Source organism: Oncorhynchus kisutch, unplaced genomic scaffold (genome assembly GCF_002021735.2).
Source record: "Oncorhynchus kisutch isolate 150728-3 unplaced genomic scaffold, Okis_V2 Okis04b-Okis11a_hom, whole genome shotgun sequence".
NCBI classification, from domain to species: domain Eukaryota; kingdom Metazoa; phylum Chordata; class Actinopteri; order Salmoniformes; family Salmonidae; genus Oncorhynchus; species Oncorhynchus kisutch.
Window position 1 is genome coordinate 6,321,152 of NW_022261981.1, and position 20,797 is coordinate 6,341,948.

The following is a 20,797-nucleotide window of genomic DNA, read 5'->3' on the forward strand; positions in this document are numbered from 1 at the left end:
TGATATGAAGTAGATCTCCACCAACAAAACCTTCAAAAATATCAACTCAATAAACACAGGGGTTTATGGGAACAATACAAACAATCATGCTGTGCAGTGACCGTACTTCCCTCTTAAGTGTCCTTTGAGGTCAAAGCAGAACGATCCTGGGCCCTGAACTAAATGGAACCCTGTTCCCTATATATAGTGAACTACTTTAGACCAGTGCCCATATGTATAGGGAATAGGGTGCCATTTGGGATGCAAGCATAGAGCAGACTGCTATACTCCATCCTCCCAGCCCAGGCAATGTGAGTGTGTGAGCATGCTGCCAGATACTACGCAGGCAGGCAGGGAGGGAGGGAGGATTAAATAAAGGAAGGCAGGAGGGTAGGGAGGGAGGGAGGCGGGAGGAAATAAGGAAGGAAGGGAGGGAGGGAGGCAGGGAGTTAGGGAGGGAGGGAGGTAGGGAGGGAGGGAGGCAGGGAGTTAGGGAGGTAGGGAGGTAGGTAGGTTAGGAGGCAGGGAGTTAGGGAGGGAGGGAGGGAGCAGGTAGGCTTTGAGGCGGGGAGTTAGGGAGGGAGGGAGGGAGGTAGGGAGGTAGGGAGTTAGGGAGGGAGGGAGGGAGCACGTAGGCTTTGAGGCGGGGAGTTAGGGAGGGAGGGGGGCGGAGAGGAGGGATTATAAAGAAGTGTTGTTCTTACACACACAGGCTAGCGCTCTGACTAAAACAGTCTTCCTACACACTCTGACAGGCTAGCGGTCTGACTAAAACAGTCTTCCTACACACTCTGACAGGCTAGCGCTCTGACTAAAACAGTCTTCCTACACACACAGGCTAGCGGTGAGTGAGTGAGTGAGTGAGTGAGTGAGTGAGTGAGTGAGTGAGTGAGTGAGAGATTTATGGTTGTGAGGTCTGGGGTCCGCTCACCAACCAAGAATTCACAAAATGGGACAAACAGCAAATTGAGACTCTGCATTATCAAAATCAGAAAAGAACGGTTAAATTCTACAACCACCTAAAAGGAAGCGATTCCCAAACCTTCCATAACAAAGCCATCACCAACAGAGAGATGAACCTGGAGAAGAGTACCCCCTAAGCAAGCTGGGCCTGGGGCTCTTTTCACAAACACAACAGACCCCACAGAGTGCCAGGACAGCAACACAATTAGACCCAACCAAATCATGAGCAATCAAAAAGATAATTACTTGACACATTGGAAAGAATTAACAAAAAAACTGAGCAAACTAGAATGCCATTTGGCCCTAAACAGAGAGTACACAGTGGCAGAATACCTGACCACTGTGACTGACCCCAACTTAAGGAAAGCTTTGACAATGTACAGACTCAGTGAGCATAGCCTTGCTATTGAGAAACGCTGCTGTAGTCAGACCTTTAAAAAAATGTATTTAAGAACAAATTCGTATTTACAATAATGGCCTACCAAAAGGCCTCCTGCTGGGACGAGGCTTGGATTAAAAAATAAAATAAAAAAATATAGGACAAACCACACATCACAACAAGAGAGACCTAAGACGACAACTGCAACTAGCTGCAGCGAACTGAAAAGAGGAGCGACCCAGGGATGTGTGTGCTTTGGGGACCTTTAACAGAATGTGACTGGCAGAACGGGTGTTGTATGTGGAGGACTAGGGCTGTAGTAGATATCTCAGATAGGGGGGAGTGAGGCCTAAGAAGGTTTTATAAATAAGCATCAACCAGTGGGTCTTGCGACAGGTATACAGAGATGACCAGTTTACAGAGGAGTATAGAGTGCAGTGATGTGTCCTATAAGGAGCATTGGTGGTAAATCTGATGGCCAAATGGTAAAGAACATCAAGCCACTCAAAAGCACCCTTATCTGCCGATCTATAAATTACATCTCTATAATCTAGCATGGGTAGGATGGTCATCTGCATCAGGGTTAGTTTGGCAGCTGGTGTTAAAGAGAAGCGATTACGATAGAGGAAACCAAGTCTAGATTTAACTTTAGCCTGCAGCTTTGATATGTGCTGAGAGAAGGATAGTGTACCATCTAGCCATACTCCCACGTACTTGTATGAGGTGACTACCTCAAGCTCTAAACCCTCAGAGGTAGTAATAACACCTGTGGGAAGAGGGGCATTCTTCTTACCAAATCACATGATCTTTGTATTGGAGGTGTTCAGACCAAGGTTCAGGGCAGAGAAAGTTTGTTGGACACTAACAAAGCTTTGTTGTAGAGCGTTTAATTAACACAAAATTCAGGGAGGGGCCAGCTGAGTATAAGACTGTATCATCTTCATATAAACGATGAGAGAGCTTCCTACTGCCTGAGATATGTTGTTGATGTAAATTGAGAAGAGCGTGGGGCCTAGGATCGAGCCTTCGTGTACTCCCTTGGTGACAGGCAGTGGCTGAGACAGCAGATTTTCTGACTTTACACACTGCACTCTTTAAGAGAGGTATTTAGCAAACCAGCCCATCGACCCCTCAGAGACACCAATACTCATTTGCCGACCCACAATAATGGAATGGTCTATCCTATCAAAAGCTTTGGCCAAGTCAATAAAAATAGCAGCACAATATTGCTTAGAATCAAGGGCAATGGTGACATCATTGAGGACCTTTAAGGTTGCAGTGAGACATTCATAACCTGAGCAGAAACCAGATTGCATACCAGAGAGAATACTATAGACATCAAGAAAGTCAGTCATCTGATTATTGACAACTTTTTCCACCACTTTTGATAAGGGCAAAATAGAAATGGGCCCGAAACAGTTATGATCAGCTTGATCTCCCCCTTTAAATAAAGGATGAACCATGGCTGCCTTCCAAGCAATGGGAACCTCCCCAGAGAGGAGAGACAGGTTAAAAAGGTCAGAGATAGGCTTGGTGATGATAGGGGCAGCAACCTTAAAGAAGAAAGGGTCTAAACCATCTGACACAGATGTTTTTTGGGGGTAAAGTTTAAGGAGCTCATTTTGCACCTCAGAGAAACTTTGTAGTGGGGTAAAAGAGGGAGAAGCATCGGGCTAGTGGCATTAGAAGGGGTGGGAGATGAGGAAATGTTGGATGGGGAAGGAGGCTTGGCTGAGTCAAATAGGAATCCTGACTTAATGAAGTGGTGATTTAAAGAGCTCAGCCATGTGCTTCTTGTCAGTAACAAACACATCATCAACTTTAAGGGACATGGGAAGCTGTGAGAAGGAGGGTTTATTCTCCAGGTCTTTAATCGTTTTACAGAACTTCTTGGGGTTCGACCCACAGAGAGAGAACTGCTCCTTAAAGTCACTCACTTTGGCCTTCCGGATAGCCTGAGTGCACTTATTTCTCATTTGCCTGAATGTGAGCCAGTCAGCCTGAGTATGTGTGTGCCGAGCCTTTCACCAAATGCAATTCTTGAGGTGGAGTAACTCTGCTAGATCACATTTTTTAGCAAGCGTCTATGACAAATCAGGACAGATCGTTTCACTGAGCTGCCATTACGAACACAGGCTGTAAAACTGTGATCACTAAGGTCATTACAGAAAACACCAGACTGATACCGGGATATCGGGATTATTTGTGAGGATAACATCAAGGAGAGTAGCCTTTTCTGGGTGTTTGGAGTCATACCTTGTGGGATTGGTAATAATCTGAGAAAGATTGAGGGAGTCCCATTGCTTTAGGACTTGGTCAGGTGGTTTAAGCATGTCCCAGTTTAGGTCACCTAGCAGGACAAATTCAGACTTAGTGTAAGGGGCCAGGAGAGAGTTTAGGGCAGTTAGGGTACAGGCCGGTGCTGATGATAACACCCAGCAACAGTCAGCAAAGAGCCATTTGAAAGTTTAATGCTTAAATCCAGCAAATCAAATTGTTTGGGGACAGACTTGGTGGAGACAACAGAGCACTGAAGGTGATCCTTGGTAAAGATTGCCACTCCCCCACCTTTGGAAGACCTGTCTTGCCGATAAAGGTTATAACCAGAAAAGTTAACATCAGTATTCAAAACACTCTTCCTTAACCACGTCTCAGTAATGACCAACACATCTGGATTGGAGCTGTGAACCCACACTTTCAGTTGATCCATTTTAGGTCATAAGCTTCTAGTGTTAACGTGCAGAAAACCCAGGCTTTTAACGAGAGCAGAAATCAGTGAAGCAGATATCAGAGCACAAGTCAGAATTGGGGCTGGCAACAGTAGATGGGCCAGGGTGTACATGCACATTTCCAGATATCATCAGCAGTAATACAATCAAGGCACTGCAGAGGACAGGGAGAGCTCTGCAGTGTTGATTTATGACATTTGAATGCACATTCAGAACTGGCTCTCAAGAGAAGGCAGACTATGTGTTCACAGCCCACAAAATGAGGTGCACTTCCTAACCTCCTGACCAATGTATGACCATATTAGAGGCACATATTTCCCTCAGATTACACAGACCCACAAAGAATTGAAAAACAAACCCAGTTTTGATAATCTCCCATATCTACTGGGTGAAATACCACTGTGTGCCATCACAGCAGCAAGATTTGTGACCTGTTGCCACAAGGAAAGGGCAACCAGTGAAGAACAAACAGCATTGTAAATACAAATTATATTTAAGTTTATTTATTTAATGTTAAATGTCTTTATTCTTTTGGAACGTTTGTCAGTGTAATGTTTACTGTCATTTTTTTTACCTCTTTCACTTGCTTTAACATTGTAAACATATGTTTCCCATGTCAATAAAGCCATTACATTGAAATTGAATTGATGTAAGAGAGAGAGAGATAGAGTGAGATAACAGAAAACAAAGAGAGAGAACAGAGAGAGAACAGAGAACAGATAACAGAGAGAGAACAGGGACAGAAAACAGAGAGAACAGAGAGAGAACAGAGAGAGAACAGAGAGAGAGAACAGAGACAGAAAACAGAGAGAGAGAACAGAGAGAGAGAACAGAGACAGAGAACAGAGACAGAGAACAGAGACAGAGAACAGAGAGAGAGAACAGAGAGAGAGAACAGAGAGAGAGAACAGAGACAGAGAACAGAGAGAGAGAACAGAGAGAGAGAACAGAGAGAGAGAACAGAGACAGAGAACAGAGACAGAGAACAGAGACAGAGAACAGAGAGAGAGAACAGAGAGAGAGAACAGAGACAGAAAACAGAGAGAGAGAACAGAGAGAGAGAACAGAGACAGAGAACAGAGACAGAGAACAGAGAGAGAGAACAGAGAGAGAGAACAGAGACAGAGAACAGAGACAGAGAACAGAGAGAGAGAACAGAGACAGAGAACAGAGAACAGAGACAGAGAACAGAGAGAGAGAACAGAGAGAGAGAACAGAGACAGAGAACAGAGACAGAGAACAGAGACAGAGAACAGAGACAGAGAACAGAGAGAACAGAGACATAGAACAGAGAGAGAGGACAGAGAGAGAGAACAGAGACAGAGAACAGAGACAGAGAACAGAGACAGAGAACAGAGAGAGAGGACAGAGACAGAGAACAGAGACAGAGAACAGAGACAGAGAACAGAGACAGAGAACAGAGACAGAGAACAGAGAGAGAGAACAGAGAGAGAGAACAGAGACAGAGAACAGAGACAGAGAACAGAGACAGAGAACAGAGACATAGAACAGAGAGAGAGAACAGAGAGAGAGAACAGAGACAGAGAACAGAGAGAACAGAGACAGAGAACAGAGAGAGAGAACAGAGACAGAGAACAGAGACAGAGAACAGAGACAGAGAACAGAGACAGAGAACAGAGAACAGAGACAGAGAACAGAGACAGAGAACAGAGAGAGAGAACAGAGAGAGAGAACAGAGAGAGAGAACAGAGACAGAAAACAGAGAGAGAGAACAGAGACAGAGAACAGAGAGAGAGAACAGAGACAGAGAACAGAGAGAACAGAGACAGAGAACAGAGAGAACAGAGAGAACAGAAACAGAGAACAGAGAGAGAGAACAGAGAGAGAGAACAGAGACAGAGAACAGAGAGAGAGAACAGAGAGAGAGAACAGAGAGAGATAACAGATAACAGATAACGTAACAGAGAAAGAGAACAGAGAGAGAGAACAGAGACAGAGAACACAGACATAGAACAGAGACAGATAACAGAGACAGAGAACAGAGACAGAGGTAGACATGGTCTGGTTCCACCAGTAAATTACCTACAGTACCAGACTCATTTTCTGAATCCAATAATGGCGTGTTGACCCTTGATTTAAACATGTCCACTTCAGCCAAATGAAATTCCCTCTCCTCATCCTTTACAATGAGGTGGTACAGGGAGAGAATGAAGGGAGAGGAAGGGGTAGTACCAGTAACCAGTAACCCAACTGTCCAGGTAGTAACAGATCATTATACAGTAACCCAACTGTCCAGGTAGTAACAGATCATTATACAGTAACCCAACTGTCCAGGTAGTAAAAGATCATTATACAGTAACCTAACTGCCCAGGTAGTAACAGATCATTATACAGTAACCCAGATAGTAACAGATCATTATACAGTAACCCAACTGTCCAGGTAGTAACAGATCATTATACAGTAACCAGTAACCCAACTGTCCAGGTAGAAACAGATCATTATACAGTAAACCAACTGTCCAGGTAGTAACAGATCATTATACAGTAACCAGTAACCCAACTGTCCAGGTAGTAACAGATCATTATACAGTAACCCAACTGTCCAGGTAGAAACAGATCATTATACAGTAAACCAACTGTCCAGGTAGTAACAGATCATTATACAGTAACCCAACTGCCCAGGTAGTAACAGATCATTATACAGTAACCAGTAACCCAACTGTCCAGGTAGTAACAGATCATTATACAGTAACCAGTAACCCAACTGTCCAGGTAGTAACAGATCATTATACAGTAACCAGTAACCCAACTGTCCAGGTAGTAACAGATCATGATACAGTAACCAGTAACCCAACTGTCCAGGTAGTAAGAGATCATTATACAGTAACCCAACTGTCCAGGTAGTAACAGATCATTATACAGTAACCAGTAACCCAACTGTCCAGGTAGTAACAGATCATTATACAGTAACCAGTAACCCAACTGTCCAGGTAGTAAGAGATCATTATACAGTAACCCAACTGTCCAGGTAGTAACAGATCATTATACAGTAAACCAACTGTCCAGGTAGTAACAGATCATTATACAGTAACCAGTAACCCAACTGTCCAGGTAGTAAGAGATCATTATACAGTAACCCGACTGTCCAGGTAGTAACAGATCATTATACAGTAAACCAACTGTCCAGGTAGTAACAGATCATTATACAGTAAACCAACTGTCCAGGTAGAAACAGATCGTTATACAGTAACCCAGCTGTCCAGGTAGAAACAGATCATTATACAGTAACCCGACTGTCCAGGTAGTAACAGATCATTATACAGTAACACAGCTGTCCAGGTAGTAACAGATCATTATACAGTAACCAGTAACCCAGCTGTCCAGGTAGTAACAGATCATTATACAGTAACCCAGGTAGTAACAGATCATTATACAGTAACCCAGCTGTCCAGGTAGTAACAGATCATTATACAGTAACCAGTAACCCAACTGTCCAGGTAGTAACAGATCATTATACAGTAACCAGTAACCCAACTGTCCAGGTAGTAACAGATCATTATACAGTAACCAGTAACCCAACTGTCCAGGTAGTAACAGATCATTATACAGTAACTAGTAACCCAACTGTCCAGGTAGTAACAGATCATTATACAGTAACCAGTAACCCAGCTGTCCAGGTAGTAACAGATCCTTATACAGTAACCCAACTGTCCAGGTAGTAACAGATCATTATACAGTAACCAGTAACCCAACTGTCCAGGTAGTAACAGATCCTTATACAGTAACCCAACTGTCCAGGTATTAAGAGATCATTATACAGTAACCCAGATAGTAACAGATCATTATACAGTAACCCAGATAGTAACAGATCATTATACAGTAACCTTTCCACCCAGGAAGATCCACTAGCTAATTGCTACTTGGAATACAAAATACACCACAGTCTGCATTTGAAGTTGAGGATGCTTCATATATCAACCATGACCCTAATACTGCTGGCAAAAATTAAAACCTTTCTCGCATGAACTACTATATAATGCAATGTAGAAAGAAGCCTGTTGTAGTTCAAAGAAAGATTCTGTATTAAATACAATAAAAACAAAGCTGTTTAATGTTACCATTCGCACAATGCCTCATATTTGCAATTACAATTCACCAATTAGGACACACAGTAACACACTTAGTTAAAGACCCGCTGGTAATAATGATGCCAATAAACCCTGCAGTTTGGACATAACAGCCTTAGTTAAAGACCTGCTGGTAATAATGATGCCAAAAAACCCTGCAGTTGGGTCAATAGACCTTAAACAACACCAACCTAAAACACATCAACAGACTGCAGACACACATCCTGGATTAGCTAAACAGAGGTTGTATCTGAAATGGCCCCCTATTCCCTATTTAGTGCACAACTTATAACATGGCACACAATTCCCTATTTAGTGCGTTACTTTAGACCAGAGCTCTGTAGGCCGTGGTTAAAAGTAGGAATGGGGTGCATTTCAGCCAGGCATCACAGGAGTTTGTTTACCTGGGCCAGGTGGAGACAGGCGAAAGGGGATCTTGATAGGTGACAGTTGGAACAGGCGGAGGGGATGAATGAACGAGGGAGAGCAGGAGGAGGGCGAAGGCCCTTGGAGTCTGGAGGGGTCTGATTCCAAGGCTGTCATGGCGGCAGCTGCCAGAGAGATCCTCTTGTTCCTGCCCACTCTCTTGATAGCCACAGGACAACCTGGAGAAAGAGAGAGAGAGAGAGAGAGAGAGAGAGAGACAGAAAAACAGACAGAGAGAAAGAGACAGTGACAGAGAGAGAGAGAGAGAGAGAGAGAGAGAGAGAGAGAGAAAATCCTCTGCATTATTATTAACAGCAGACTCGTACATTTCCTCAATGAAAACAATGTACTGAGCAAATGTCAAATTGGCTTTTTACCAAATTACCGTACAACAGACCATGTATTCACCCTGCACACCCTAATTGACAATCAAACAAACCAAAACAAAGGCAAAGTCTTCTCATGCTTTGTTGATTTCAAAAAAGCCTTCGACTCAATCTGGCATGAGGGTCTGCTATACAAACTGATGGAAAGTGGTGTTGGGGGTAAAACATACGACATTATAAAATCCATGTACACAAACAACAAGTGTGCGGTTAAAATTGGCAAAAAACACACACATTTCTTCACACAGGGTCCTGGGGTTAGACAGGGATGCAGCTTAAGCCCCACCCTCTTCAACATATATATCAACGAATTGGCGAGGGCACTAGAAAAGTCTGCAGCACCCGGCCTCCCCCTGCTAGAATCCGAAGTCAAATGTCTGCTGTTTGCTGATGATCTGGTGCTTCTGTCACCAACCAAGGAGGGCCTACAGCAGCACCTAGATCTTATGCACAGATTCTGTCAGACCTGGGCCCTGACAGTAAATCTCAGTAAGACCAAAATAATGGTGTTCCAAAAAAGGTCCAGTCACCAGGACCACAAATACAAATTCCATCTAGACACTGTTGCCCTAGAGCACACAAAAAACTATACATACCTTGGCCTAAACATCAGCACCACAGGTAACTTCCACAAAGCTGTGAACGATCTGAGAGACAAGGCAAGAAGGGCATTCTATGCCATCAAAAGAAACATAAATTTCAACATACCAATTAGGATCTGGCTAAAAATACTTGAATCAGTCATAGAGCCCATTGCCCTTTATGGTTGTGAGGTCTGGGGTCCGCTCACCAACCAAGACTTCACAAAATGGGACAAACACCAAATTGAGACTCTGCACGCAGAATTCTGCAAAAATATCCTCCGTGTACAACGTAGAACACCAAATAATGCATGCAGAGCAGAATTAGGCCGATACCCACTAATTATCAAAATCCAGAAAAGAGCTGTTAAATTCTACAACCACCTAAAAGGAAGCGATTCACAAACCTTCCATAACAAAGCCATCACCTACAGAGAGATTAACCTGGAGAAGAGTCCCCTAAGCAAGCTGGTCCTGGGGCTCTGTTCACAAACACAAACACCCACTACAGAGCCCCAGGACAGCAGCACAATTAGACCCAACCAAATCATGAGAAAACAATAAGATAACTACTTAACACATTGGAAAGAATTAACAAAAAAACAGAGCAAACTAGAATGCTATTTGGCCCTACACAGAGAGTACACAGCGGCAGAATACCTGACCACTGTGACTGACCCAAAATTAAGGAAAGCCTTGACTATGTACAGACTCAGTGAGCATAGCCTTGCTATTGAGAAAGGCCGCCGTAGGCAGACATGGCTCTCAAGAGAAGACAGGCTATGTGCTCACTGCCCACAAAATGAGGTGGAAACTGAGCTGCACTTCCTAACCTCCTGCCCAATGTATGACCATATTAGAGAGACATATTTCCCTCAGATTACACAGATCCACAAAGAATTCGAAAACAAATCCAATTTTGAAAAACTCCCATATCTACTGGGTGAAATACCACAGTGTGCCATCACAGCAGCAAGATTTGTGACCTGTTGCCACGAGAAAAGGTCAACCAGTGAAGAACAAACACCATTGTAAATACAACCCATATTTATGCTTATTTATTTTATCTTGTGTCCTTTAGCCATTTGTACATTGTTAGAACACTGTATATATATATATATAATATGACATTTGTAATGTCTTTACTGTTTTGAAACTTCTGTATGTGTAATGTTTACTGTTCATTTTTGTTGTTTTGCACTTTATATATTCACTTTGTATGTTGTCTACCTCACTTGCTTTGGCAATGTTAACACGTTTCCCATGCCAATAAAGCCCTTGAATTGAATTGAATTGAATTGAGAGAGAGAGAGACAAAGAGACAGTGACAGACAGAGAGAGAGAGAGAGAGAGAGAGAGAGAGAGAGAGACAGAGAGAGAGAGAGACAGAAAAACAGACAGAGAGAAAGAGACAGTGACAGAGAGAGAGAGAGAGAGAGAGAGAGAGAGAGACAGAGACAGACAAAGAGACAGTGACAGACAGAGAGAGAGAGAGAGAGAGAGAGAGACAGAGAGAGAGAGACAGAGAGAGAGAGAGAGAGAGAGAGAGACAGAGACAGACAAAGAGACAGTGACAGACAGAGAGAGAGAGAGAGAGAGAGAGAGAACAGAGAGAGAGAGAACAGAGAGAGAGAGAGAGAGAGAGACAGAGAGACAAAGAGACAGTGACAGACAGAGAGAGAGAGAGAGAGAGAGAGAGAGAGAGAGAGAGAGAGAGAGAGAGAACAGAGAGAGAGAGAGAGAGAGAGAGAGAGAGAGAGAGACAGAGACAGAGACAGACAAAGAGACAGTGACAGATAGAGAGAGAGAGAGAGAGAACAGAGAGAGAGACAGGAAGGCGAGAGACAGAGAGAGAGAGAGAGAACAGAGAATTACTAATTGACCCCTTCTCTACCTAACTGCTCTCTCTCTCTCTCTCTCTCTCTGTTCCCACCATCAAAGGGAGAAAGGTTTAGTCCCAGAATAATGATGATGAGGGTTCGACCTATGAGCAGGAGATCATTTCAAAGAGAGGCCAACACATGCTAGTGACAGTAGAAGTTTAGTTAATAAGTATAATAAGTTAATGAGTTGGTATATTCATATAGTCAGTCATGGGGTTGATGTAGCTTGACAGAATACTACAGAAAATAACCCGTACGATATCAACATGTCATATTTCAGTTCTGGGTCTGCTTCCCAAATGACACTCTATTTTCAATATAGTGCACTACTTTTGACCATGGCTCATAGGGTTCAGGTCAAAAGTAGTGCACTATATAGGGAATAGGGTACAATTTGTGAGAAAAAAAGGGTTCTGCGTGCATATTAAAAGGCATTAAAAGGGGGGGGGGTGTGTCCCAAACAACACCCTATGCCCTATCACCAGAGCCCTATGGACAACATAGGGAACAGGGAGCCATTTAGGACACACACACTGTCTCAGTACTACTGAAGGAATCCTTGTCCTGGATGAAGCATGGCTCTATCTTTGTATGTTGATTTAGATGGCTGCCGTGCCAACACTGTGGCTTTTCATCACCAGGCTCAAAGCGTTATGCTGGAGTCCCGTCCCAAATGGAACCCTATTCCCTATGGGGCTCTGGTTAAAAGTAGTGCACTATGTAGGGAATAGGGTGCCATTTGAGACCTAGCCAGGGTGTATCAGACAGCAGCTAGCGCCTAGCGCCCTAGCATGATGTGGTGGAGCTTACAACTGGAGCCAGCGAAGGAAGATAATCACAAGTAAGCCTACGCACACATGGAATCTGTGTCCTGTAGGAAGGGTGTTAAACCTCTCTCTCTCTCTCTCTGTCTCTCTCTCTCTCTCTCTCTCTCTCTCTCTCTCTCTCTCTCTCTCTGTCTCTCTGTCTCTCTCTCTCTCTCTCTCTCTGTCTCTCTCTCTCTGTCTCTCTCTCTCTCTGTCTCTCTCTCTCTGTCTCTCTCTCTCTGTCTCTCTCTCTCTGTCTCTCTCTCTCTCTGTCTCTCTCTCTCTCTGTCTCTCTCTCTCTGTCTCTCTCTCTCTCTCTCTCTCTCTCTCTCTCTGTCTCTCTCTCTCTGTCTCTCTCTCTCTCTGTCTCTCTCTCTCTCTCTGGGTGTTAAACCTCTCTCTCTCTCTCTCTCTGTCTCTCTCTCTCTCTGTCTCTCTCTCTCTCTCTGTCTCTCTCTCTCTCTCAGGGTGTTAAATCCACCAGAAGCAGTAGCATCTCATCTCTCTCATCTCGCTCTCTCATCTCTCTCTCATCTCTGATATCTCTCTCATCTCTGCTATCTCTCTCTCAACAGCCAGGCAGCTGCTCAAATATCAGGATTATCAGGATAACACATACATGTACATCAAATGCTAAATGTACTTTAATTTGAATAACAGATTAGGTTAACCTAGGCTTCAAACCCAGTAGAGCCACCATGACGTGCTGCATTTCAAATCCAACATTAGTTCTGTTTAAGACATTCACGGCTACGGGTCAAATGTTGCTCATGACGCTGCAGTACGGCCAAGTCCTTCTCTCACTGTTTAATGATCATATTGTTCTGTGTTGCTTCCTGGACAGTTGTGTTACTCTCACTCACTTTCTATGAAAGATAAACATATTTCCCGTTAGAAGCATAGCGGCTGTACATCTTTACACTCTCTGTGTCTCAACGCAAGGGCACTTGATAAAAGGGTTGCTGCTCTCTGAGCATCTTTCCTGACCCTGGGAAAATGTCAGAGGGAGGAATGGAGGGGGGTGGGGGGGGGGTGAAATCTCTAAACTCCAACTCAAAGCCTGGGAGTCATCACATTCATTATCGTCCTGCTGCATCAGTCGAAACAGAGAAACCACAGACGCTGAATCTCACTGTAGAGATAAGTCCCGAGGACATTTTGAAAAACAAATCGCACTAGTGAATTCATCCCAGTTAACGTATCACTACGCCGCTAAAACGAATAGCACTTTATCTAATGGCTGTGAGAGGGAAGATCTGAGGGAAGTGAAGTTATCTACTGTAGCATAGAGAAGAGAGCAGAGCACGCATCCGCCCAATGAGGCCACCGGGGAAATCTACCACAGGAATAACTCCAGTCAGAACAGGAACAGACCAGCAGACAGACAGCGATGTAGAGGAGACTACTACAATTGTAGTCTGGGAGTCTGGGACTCCAATTCCAAATCACATTATAAGTTGCATGTAAGGGGCCTGAGTCAAATATTGAACTCCAAGCACAGATTCAACTACAAAGACCAGGGAGCTTTTCGGAAGCCTCATGAAGAAGGCCAGTGATTGGTAGATGGGTAACAATAACAAATCAGATATTGAATATCTCTTTAAGTGTAGTCAAGTTAATAATTATGCTCTGGATGATGGATTTATCCACCCAGACACCACAAAGATACAGTCGATCTTTTGAACTGCGCTGCAGGACAGGAATGAAACTGTTTAGGGATGATGAGGCCAATGGTGATTTTAAACCAGCTACAGAGTTCAATGGCTGTGATGGGAGAAAACTGAGGATGGATCAACACGATCGTAGTGACTCCACAATAATGACCTAAATGACAGAGAGAAAATAACCATTAAAATATACGGAATAAAATTATTCCAAAACATGCATTTGTACACAACAAAAGTATTACTGAAGTATTACTGAACTAAAGTATCACTGAAGTATCAGTAAAGTATTACTGAACTAAAGTATCACTGAAGTATCAGTAAAGTATTACTGAAGTATTACTGAACTAAAGTATCACTGAAGTATCAGTAAAGTATTACTGAAGTATCAGTAAAGTATTACTGAGGTATCAGTAAAGTATTACTGAGGTATTACTGAACTAAAGTATCACTGAGGTATCAGTAAAGTATTACTGAAGTATTACTGAACTAAAGTATCACTGAAGTATCAGTAAAGTATTACTGAAGTATCAGTAAATTATTACTGAGGTATAAGTAAAGTATTACTGAAGTATTACTGAGCTAAAGTATCACTGAAGTATCAGTAAAGTATTACTAAAGTATCAGTAAAGTATTACTGAAGTATTACTGAACTAAAGTATCACTGAAGTATCAGTAAAGTATTACTGAAGTATTACTGAACTAAAGTATCACTGAGGTATCAGTAAAGTATTACTGTAGTATCAGTAAAGTATTACTGAAGTATCAGTAAAGTATTACTGAGGTATTACTGAACTAAAGTATCACTGAGGTATCAGTAAAGTATTACTGAAGTATTACTGAACTAAAGTATCACTGAAGTATCAGTAAAGTATTACTGAGGTATTACTGAACTAAAGTATCACTGAAGTATCAGTAAAGTATTACTGAAGTATTACTGAACTAAAGTGTCACTGAAGTATCAGTAAAGTATTACTGAGGTATTACTGAACTAAAGTATCACTGAAGTATCAGTAAAGTATTACTGAGGTGTTACTGAACCAAAGTATCACTGAAGTATCAGTAAAGTATTACTAAGGTATTACTGAAGTAAAGTATCACTGAAGTATCAGTAAAGTATTACTGAAGTATTACTGAACTAAAGTATCACTGAAGTATCAGTAAAGTATTACTGAGGTATTACTGAACTAAAGTATCACTGAAGTATCAGTAAAGTATTACTGAAGTATTACTGAACTAAAGTATCACTGAAGTATCACTGAGGTATTACTGAACCAAAGTATCACTGAAGTATCAGTAAAGTATTACTGAACTAAAGTATCACTGAAGTATCAGTAAAGTATTACTGAGGTATTACTGAACTAAAGTATCACTGAAGTATCAGTAAAGTATTACAGAGGTATTACTGAACCAAAGTATCACTGAAGTATCAGTAAAGTATTACTGATGTATAACTGAAGAAAAACAACATGGAGAAAAGAAGACAAATATACAGAATAAATTATACCAAAACGTGCATCCTGTACGCAACAAAACACTAAGGTGTTACTAAAACACAACACTGCAAAATAATACACTTTCTTTGTCCTAAATGCAGATCCAACACGACACATCACTGAGTAACTGCCTCCTGATTTTCTTTGTCCTAAATGCAGATCCAACACAACACATCACTGAGTAACTGCCTCATGATTTTCTTTGTCCTGCATCATGGTATGGGTATGCCTGACATCGGCAAAGACCGGGGAGTTTTTCAGGATAAAAAGAAACGGACTGGAGCTAATCACAGGCAAAACCCTAGAGGATAACCTGGTTCAGTCTGCTTTCCACTAGATTAATGGGAGCAGGACAATAACCTAGAACACAAAGGCCAACTCCACACTAGAGTTGTTTACGAAGAAGACAATGAATGATCCTGAGACGACAGTTTCTGACAGTTTTGACTTAAACCTGCTAAAAACTCTATGGCAAGACTTGAACATTGCTGTTTTGCCATGATCCCCAACACATTGACAGAGCTTGAAGAATTTGGAAAGGAATAATGGGCAAATACCTCACAATAAATGTGTGCAAAGCTCTTATGAGACTAAGCCAAGAAGACTCACTGCTGTTATCGCTGACAAAGGTGTTTCTAACAGGTATTGACCCATGGGGGGGGGGGGAATAATAAACTTATATTAGTATTACATTTTTGCATTAATCTTTAAAAATGCTAGATATATTTCTTCCGCTTTTACATTAGAAAGTATGTTGCATAGATCACTGAACAAATAAATAAATATTAAATACATTTTAACGTCTTATTTTGTAACACAATACAATGTCAAGAAATCAAAGGTAGGCATTGATAATGATAGGCACTGATGAAACATTTAAGGAGAACACTTCTCTGTAACATCTTCAACAGCCCGATGCTCTGAACGCATAAACAATGTGACACCGCCTTTTGTTTTTGGGGACAAGGCCTCCGTATCTTGAGAGAAAAAAAAACGCTTTATGTTTTATTCAACAGAGGGATTTTTGAAACTAGACAAGGATGATTTCATATCACAACTTCCATCTTCAAAGGAACATCTTCAACAAAGACATTCACAACGTGAACCTCTGTCTTCCTGTCTATTTGATCTCTACATCCTGACTGATATAACTCACACAGCCAATGGCCTCCACTTGACTCCACAACCAGGAAGTCTCTCCCTCTCCCTCTTTCAGAAGTGTGCTTGGAAATCCAGGAGAGAAAAAGATCTTAAGCTACCAGTACAAAAGCCTGTAAGTGAGCATCTCAAGTCATTAACTATCTCTCTACTGATCTGCAGCTGTCTAGCTCGTAACTTTGGCTGTACAGTACAATAACAGAATGAGAATCTAAAACTCACTTAATTTCAGTAGTGTTTGTGTGAAGTCCGTGACGCATCAGGAAATGAAACTAAATGAAATTCAAAATGGAAGCGTACAGATCTAGAACAGAATCAGAACACTATGACACTGTCCTTTGTGTTGTGGTGCTGAATGTTATATATGGAGCTGTCCACAGTGTTGTGGTGCTGAAACAACAACATGGAGCTGTCCACCGTGTTGTGGTGCTGAAACAACAACATGGAGCTGTCCACCCTGTTGTGGTGCTGAAACAACATGGAGCTGTCCACAGTGTTGTGGTGCTGAAACAACATGGAGCTGCCCACAGTGTTGTGGTGCTGAAACAACAACATGGAGCTGTCCACAGTGTTGTGGTGCTGAAACAACAATATGGAGCTGTCCACAGGGTTGTGGTGCTGAAACAACAACATGGAGCTGTCCACAGTGTTGTGGTGCTGAAACAACAACATGGAGCTGTCCACAGGGTTGTGGTGCTGAAACAACAAGCCAGACAAACAGTCCAAACACGTGTTACAACACATAGAGCTCCTTCCTGTCTGCGTCATAAAAATGCACCCTATTCCTTATATAGTGCACAACTTTCAACCAGAGCCCTATATGAATAGGGTGCAATTTGGCATGCAATCCCCTGCCACGATCCAACCTCCTGTGCCCCTCATATTTACACAGCCTAATAAACTGGCTAGTCCAGAATGGTTCACACTTTCTTCAGGGAAATCTAAAGCTTTGTTTTGCTGAATTATTGACTCTCTTCACTGCTATCCGCCTGTAGTGGAATATTTTAGCCTAAACAAAGCGGGGATAATAATGCTGAGAGCCTTTGTTTGTTCAGGAGAAATGGATCAGCACAAATAGCCTACTGAGGGATGAGTCTCTCTCCTCCCTTCTCTCTCACTAATATATGGGAGAACTAAAAGCTTGCCCTGGGGGGGAAGGGGGGGGGGATAACACTTCCTGTATGTGGTTTGTCAGACACACTAGTCCACAATCATCATACACCCCCCCCCCCCCCCCCCCCCCACACACACACACAGTTGGTCTTCTAGGGGGTAATCCGCAAGTCGAAAAATATGTAATTTTTTAAAAAACAAGGCAAATGTATTTGTTCAATGAGCAAAACACAACAGGCCTCAAAGAGAACACGTTTAATTAACACTTTTCTGTTGAATTGGAAAATAATTCCGTTTCAACTAACTGCCACTTACCATATGTGAGCCATGTGCTTCAGGGGGAGAATCCCAGGCAAATATCAGATGAAGATGAGCCAAAGTAAACAGAAATATTGATGAGTGCTGTAGAAGCTATGGATGGGGTTTAAATGTAGCATTGTCTGCTGCAAAACAACATCACACCTTAAGGCCTAGTTCCTTCACTGTCTGATTCAGTGGAGAATAAACCTAAAGCTACAGCAACAATATTCACAGGTGTCTGCTGCCGTGCCGTGGGGGACAGACTAGAGACAGTAACAATATTCACAGGTGTCTGCTGCCGTGCCGTGGGGGACAGACTAGAGACAGTAACAATATTCACAGGTGTCTGCTGCCGTGCCATGGGGGACAGACTAGAGACAGTAACAATATTCACATCTTGCTGGTATCTAAACCACAGGTGTCTGCTGCCGTGCCATGGGGGACAGACTAGAGACAGTAACAATATTCACATCTTGCTGGTATCTAAACCACAGGTGTCTGCTGCCGTGCCATGGGGGACAGACTAGAGACAGTAACAATATTCACATCTTGCTGGTATCTAAACCACAGGTGTCTGCTGCCGTGCCATGGGGGACAGACTAGAGACAGTAACAATATTCACATCTTGCTGGTATCTAAACCACAGGTGTCTGCTGCCGTGCCATGGGGGGACAGACTAGAGACAGTAACAATATTCACATCTTGCTGGTATCTAAACCACAGGTGTCTGCTGCCATGCCATGGGGGACAGACTAGAGACAGTAACAATATTCACATCTTGCTGGTATCTAAACCACAGGTGTCTGCTGCCGTGCCATGGGGGGACAGACTAGAGACAGTAACAATATTCACATCTTGCTGGTATCTAAACCACAGGTGTCTGCTGCCATGCCATGGGGGACAGACTAGAGACAGTAACAATATTCACATCTTGCTGGTATCTAAACCACAGGTGTCTGCTGCCGTGCCATGGGGGGACAGACTAGAGACAGTAACAATATTCACATCTTGCTGGTATCTAAACCACAGGTGTCTGCTGCCGTGCCATGGGGGGACAGACTAGAGACAGTAACAATATTCACATCTTGCTGGTATCTAAACCACAGGTGTCTGCTGCCGTGCCATGGGGGACAGACTAGAGACAGTAACAATATTCACATCTTGCTGGTATCTAAACCACAGGTGTCTGCTGCCGTGCCATGGGGGGACAGACTAGAGACAGTAACAATATTCACATCTTGCTGGTATCTAAACCACAGGTGTCTGCTGCCGTGCCATGGGGGACAGACTAGAGACAGTAACAATATTGTCGTCTAGCTTTTGCACACTTTGTTCATTTATGTATGTATGACTCCCTTTTCTCTTTACTCAGCAGTATATATATATATATATATATTCTCCTATCGATTGAAAAACAATCTTGCTCTATTAGAATCAATCACACTTTGTATATTCCATTATCTCTGGGACAATATTACACTCTGAAAGGGTTACATGTGAAGACATTTGGGCCATCTAGTTGTCCAATTATGAAGCCCAGGAGGCCTATAAACCAGGAGGTCTATAAACCTGGGCGATGTCACAAATGGCATCCTTTTCACCTTTATAGTGCACTACTTCTGACTAGCTTCCTATGGGCCCTAGTAAAATGCAGTATACTATAAAGTGAATAGAGAGACTGTTACGGATACAAGTATCCTGTGTGTGTATCCCGTGTGTATGTTTCTTTTCTCTCCTTCTTCCCTCACAGGTGAAAATCATCACTCCCGAATCAGTCACCAATCATCAATCAGAAGACATACCTCCTCCTGGTTCCTACCCAATCACCGTTCCTTTCCCTTGGTTTAAAAACCCTGTCAGTTGTTTGCTGTAGAGCTCAATCTCTCTGTAAATGCCATGTCTGTAGGTCTCTCTGTTTCACTCTCTCTTTATGTATTGACCTCTCTTTTGTTTGAGCACCTCCATATCACTTTGTCATCACCTGTGAGTATTGTTTTTGGTTATGGTGTTTGTTTGCTGGTGGGAAAAGGGGGAACCAAGACAAGTCGCCCATGGGCATACACTACCCGTAGGTAAACTCTGTTAAATGCACTAGTTAGAACTGGGCGGACCACCCACTGTATTTTTGGTTAGTTAGTAGTTGTTAAAGTAGGCTAGTCTAGCTTAGGGGTGTTTTTGAATACTTATTATTTCTTTCCTTGGGTCCAGCTCAGCCCCTTTTCCTGCTCCCCCCATTACTGTGTGTTTTCCAATAAACCCCGAGTTTGATGGTAGATTTCAGTTGTCGTGGTTATTTCGTTTTTACTTTTTCACCAAATTGACATTCTGTTTTCCAGCACCTGTGAGTGCACTATGGGTACTGGTCCAAAGTAGTGCACTGTGGGTACTGGTCCAAAGTAGTGCACTTGGGAATGGAATGTCACTTTGTGTCCAGACCAGGACTCCAGGGGGACATTTCCCATTCCATTAGGTCACTGTCTGTCAACAAGACCAGTTTACTTTCAGATTCCTGGAAAGGGAAATAGAGTTTGGGCCACATTCGGAAACAGACCATTATAGATGAGGGTTGACGTATCTACCCTATTCACTTTCTAAACTGTGACGTACCTATTTATGAAAACATGATTATTATTTAGTTATGCTAGCCTCAGAACACAGGGAATGGAGGAAATAACATGGCAAATATATATATATATCTGTTTTTCGTGTTCATGAATAGTTCATTATAGAGCTATACATAGAATAGGCTTTTAGGCAGGAAGGCAGCTCTAGTTATTACACACTGTTCCTGCTGCCTTTGGTTGCATGAAATGTAACACTGCATTCCAACCCAATATTGGTTGTGT

General features: G+C 42.7%; 1 protein-coding gene across 1 annotated transcript in view; it reads right to left on the minus strand.

Annotated features, from left to right (window-relative positions):
• Positions 1 to 20,797, minus strand: part of LOC116359713 (transcription elongation regulator 1-like protein) — a 239,693-nt gene that overhangs the window by 148,784 nt on the left and 70,112 nt on the right. The window contains exon 5 of the mRNA XM_031813055.1: positions 8,543 to 8,743. Within this exon, the coding sequence (XP_031668915.1) occupies positions 8,543 to 8,743 (201 nt within the window). The remainder of the gene's footprint in view (positions 1 to 8,542; positions 8,744 to 20,797) is intronic.